Below are 4855 nucleotides of genomic sequence, written 5' to 3' on the forward strand. Positions count from 1 at the left end.
TCACTCGTGCCCTTTTCTCTCCTACTAAACATGTTCTACACTGTATCTCAACTGATACCTACGTGGTGTTCCACTATCTGTTACACCCAACAAAGACCCAGCTATCTGTATCCACCTGATGCGGAAAGAGATGAGTCTGTAAAGACTAGGAGAGAGGTGTGAGTACTACCCATCTCTGTTCTATTTTTCTAGATAAGAGCTAAAACACCCCTGACCTGCTGTGTATTGCTGCTTTACAACCTACCAAAGAGCTATTGAAAAACTGTCAGTGTAAAAGTGTGTTTAGGTGTGGGTACCTATATATGTGTGTATGTGAGCGGTGCAATGAATCGGCATGACGTAAAGGGCTGTCAGAAGGGAAAACAAGAATCACTAAGTGTCAAAAAATAGGGATTTGGCATCTTAGTTGACAGTTTTAAGGGGGAAACAGTTTCTTCTGCATCCAACATCAACTTTTTCAAACTCACTGACGGAGAAAGACCACTTAAATATCTGGAAAAAATAGTGTTCCGTAAGAAGCCCACTCTCAATACCCCCCCCCCCCCATTCTCCACCTAGCCCCCAGCTCAGCCTCATTGGGCAGATTCAGGCCGCACAGGGTGTTAATTCCCGTCCAGACAGTGGGAGGCGCTATAAGGTGAAGAGTGTTGCTAGGCAGATTAGCAGTGCAGCCAGCCAGAGTGGTCTGGCTATCCGCGGTGTGACGCTGCATTTGGGCCGTCACTCCTGGAAGGTTCGCGGACTCGTGACTCGTATCATCTAAGGAGGGAAGAGAAGATTAGAAATGAGCAGAGATTATCAACATTAGACGAGGTTACTAACACATACACAATGCAAAAAAATTTGATCTTTTGGTGACATGTTTTGTCCTATTGTATTGGAATGCTGATATTTCCTATATCCCCATATCTTACAACTATATAAACAAATAACAAGTTACTGCTACTGCTATCTAATGAAAAATTACCATATCCTGGGCCAACCAGACAGCCAGGGCAGCCAACAACAGAACCCAACCCAACCAGGCGCGAGGCAGGCGGCTAAACGAACACCGGTGCGCCCTCTGCTTGGTGAGTCCCATCCTCTACCACGGCTTAGAATAAATGGTTTCCCAAAATGGGTTATGCAGGCTTTCCTCATAGGAGAAACACTTTTTGGTTCCACTGGTAATAACACGGTATACCTGTAAATATTTTTAGGATACCTCGAAAGGGTGAGAACCCTCTGCTGCGAAAGAGAAAATACCAATCTGTCACATGAACCCAAAAAAGGTTCCACCTGAACAAAACTCGGTGTATGCTTAAATAACCCTGAAACCGCGAGAAAGGTTTCTTCAGAGGGTTCTGGCTATGGGGACAGACTGAAGAACTATTTTTTTTGTCTAGGATTAGCACCTTTTTGTGTAAGAGTGTTAGGAGCTCAGTGCGATGCTAGCACCTCCCAGGTGTTGAAAGTAGCGCCGACAGGTGTTATCAATGAGCAGCATCGGCACTGTTTTAACGCAGCTACATTCAGAGGGAGCAAGCTAGGCATGACCATCCACAGACACAACAAGACAACACACACACACACACACCACACACACACCACACACACACCACACACACACACACACACACACACACACACACACACACACACACACACACACACACCACACACACACACACACACACACACACACACACACACACACAAACACACACCAACACACACACAGGCAACTGTACACGACCATTAGGCAAGCCGTAGGAAAGGTGTAGAACAGTAGCAGACACAGATAAAAAAAAAGAGTAAAGCGATTAAATGAGAGGCACTGGGGGTGGGGCTAGAGACGAGATAGAGGAAGAGAGTTAGACAGAAGGTAAAGAATGCCAAGGTTGGGAATGGCAGGGCAGGCAACAGACATATGGGGAAGACAAGGAAGGTGGAGACAGGTCTAGGGCGTTTTCTGAATACCAATCTACATGGAAATCAAAAATGCAAACCCCCCACGCTTGAACGCCAAGGAGTGGTGTTTTGTGTGAGGTGAGAAGAAAAAGAAAGAGAGAGATAGAAAAAGAAAGAGAGGGATAAGTGAAGAGACCAAGACTGTGTGTATACCTACCCGGGTCGAAATTGATAAAAGAGAGAGAGAACCACCGTGTTCGTGTTTATATTAAGTATGTGTGTGTGTGTGTGTCGTGTGTGATGTTGAAGTAGACCCGTCGACGAGAAGGGAGGCACGTCTGTGTGTGGAGAGAGAGAGAGCGAGAGAATTGTGGTGTGTAGCTGTGTGTGTGTGTGTTGAGTGAGTGTGAGAGAGAGAGAGAGCACGTCTGTGTGTGATGAGATAGAAAGATAACCCGAAGACCGCGGAGAGAGAGAGAGAGTGAGTGTGTGTGTGTGTGGTGTGTGTGTGTGTGTGTGGTGTGTTTGTGATAATGCCCTGAATCCGGTGGTGTGTGTGTGTCTTGTGTGTGTGTGTGGTAATAAACCCGGGCAATAACGGTGTGTGTCGTGTGTGTGTTGTGTGGTATAGTGGTGTGTGTGATGTGTGTTGGTATGCAGATGCTCCCCGGCGTGACAACTAGTGATAAATACCTGATCATTCAGGGTATGGAGAACGGCTCCCATGAATAAATATGGAAAATGTAATATTCTCCAACTGCGAGACGTAAAGATTCATTTCAGAAAACTGTAATTGCTAATGCGATGACAAATATTATTCCTAAAACTCTGTTTGAAATGACTAATGTGTTACTCAGAGTCAGTGTATGTGTGTTTGGTCTCCTTGGTAAAACAGAGCAGGAATTAGACAGTAATGTAAGCATGAAAGAGAGGATGCAGCTAGTTGACATCGGGTTAGAATCATGAGCATGCTACAATAATATTGCCTATGTTCTGAAAAGGGTGGAATAAAGGGTAGAATAAAGGGTAGATTAAGGGTGGAATAAAGGGCAGAATAAGGGTGGAATAAAGGGTAGAATAAGGGTAGAGATGGTGGAATAAAGAGTTGAATAAAATATAGAATAATTGTGGAATAAGGAGTAAAATAAAGGGTAGAATAAAGGGTAGAATAAGGGTAGAATAAGGGTAGAATACGGGTGGAATAAAGGGTAGAATAAAGTGTAGGATAAAGGTTAGAATAAAGTGCAGAATAAGGGTGGAATAAAGGGTAGAATAGGAGTAGAATAAAGGGTAAAATAAAGGGTAGAATAAAGGGTAGGATAAGGGTGGATTAAAGGGTACAATAAAGTGTAGAATAAATGGTAGAATAATGGTGGAATAACGATTAGAATAAAGGGTAGGATAAAGTGCAGAATATGGGTAGCATAAAGGGTAGAATACAGGGTAGCATAAGGGTAGATCAAATGGTAGAATAAAGGTAGAATAAGGACAGAATAACAGTAGAATAAAGGGCAGAATTTGGGTAGGGTGGGGGGTAGAATAAAGGATATGATGAAAGGGTAGAAAAAGTGTAGAATTAAGGTAGGATGATGGGTAGAATAAAGGGTAGATTAAAGGGTAGAATAAAGGGAAGAATAAGGGTTGGAAGAAGGATAGAATAAAGGGTAGGATAGAGTGCAGAATATGGGTAGCATAAATGGTAGAATACAGTGTAGAATACGGGTAGATCAAATGGTAGAATAAGGGTAGGAGGAAGGGTAGAATAAAGGGTAGAAAATAGTCAATTGAAATGAAGACAAAATGAAAAGACACTAGAAGCAATGGTTTGAATTTCATTAGACTTCAGCATTAATGGGCTCTATTGACATATGTGAATGTAAAATATGTTTATCATAGTGAACCTACAGTGGCGAGAACAAGTATTTGATACACTGCCGATTTTGCAGGTTTTCCTACTTACAAAGCATGTAGAGGTCTGTAATTTTTATCATAGGTACACTTCAACTGTGAGAGACGGAATCTAAAACAAAAATCCAGAAAATTACATTGTATGATTTTTAAGTAATTAATTTGCATTTTATTGCATGACATAAGTATTTGATCACCTACCAACCAGTAAGAATTCCGGCTCTCACAGACCTGACAGAGATCATACGTTTCCTGTCGTTCTTGACAGGTTGCACCACTGCAGACGAGATTTTGGCCCACTCCCTCATACAGACCTTCTCCAGATCCTAGGTTTCGGGGCTGTCGCTGGGCAATACGGACTTTCACTCTCTCAAATATTTCTATTGGTTCAGGTCTGAGACTGGCTGCCACTCCGACTTGAGATGCTTCTTACGGTAGTCACCTTAGTTGCCGGCTGTGTCTTTCAGTCGAGTTGTCATTGCGGAGACCCGCCAACGACCCATCTTCAATGCTCTTGACGGGAAGTGAGAGTTGTTGGCCAAGATCTCGTGATACATTGCATCCATCCTCCCACAATACGGTGCAGTCATCTGTCCTTTGCAGAAAGCATGCCCAAAAAATGATGTTTCCACTCATGCTCCCGGTGGATGGATGTTCTTGGGTTGTACTCTCTCTTCTTCCTCCAACATGGCGAGTGGTTTAGACCAAAGCTCTATTTTTGTCTCATCACACACACGACTTCTCCATCCTCCTCTGGATCATCCGATTTCATTGGCAAACTTCAGATGGGCCTGACATGCGCTGCTTGAGAGGGGACCTTGCGTGCGCTGCAGATTTAATCCATGACGCGTTATGTGTACTAATGTTTTCTTTGAGATCTTGGTCCACTTTCTTAGTCATTACAGTACTGCCGTGTATTCTGGCTGATCCCTCACCTTCCTCATGATCATTGATGCCCACGAGGTGAGTCTTGCATGGAGCCCCGGCGCGAGGGTGATTGACGTCATTCTTGAACTTCTTCCATTTTCTAATATCTTGGCAGCCAACAGTGTGCAAA

General features: G+C 43.6%; 1 protein-coding gene across 1 annotated transcript in view; it reads right to left on the bottom strand.

The window, feature by feature from the left end:
* Positions 1-578: 578 nt before the first annotated feature.
* The window catches only part of efna5b (ephrin-A5b), a 455881-nt gene continuing 451604 nt past the window's right edge, over positions 579-4855 (bottom strand). The window contains 3 exon segments of the mRNA XM_070436847.1: positions 579-698; positions 701-739; positions 742-759. Coding sequence (XP_070292948.1) covers positions 631-698; positions 701-739; positions 742-759 — 125 coding nt within the window. The 3' untranslated portion in view covers positions 579-630.

Source organism: Salvelinus sp. IW2-2015, linkage group LG33 (assembly GCF_002910315.2).
Source record: "Salvelinus sp. IW2-2015 linkage group LG33, ASM291031v2, whole genome shotgun sequence".
Taxonomy (NCBI): Eukaryota; Metazoa; Chordata; class Actinopteri; order Salmoniformes; family Salmonidae; genus Salvelinus; species Salvelinus sp. IW2-2015.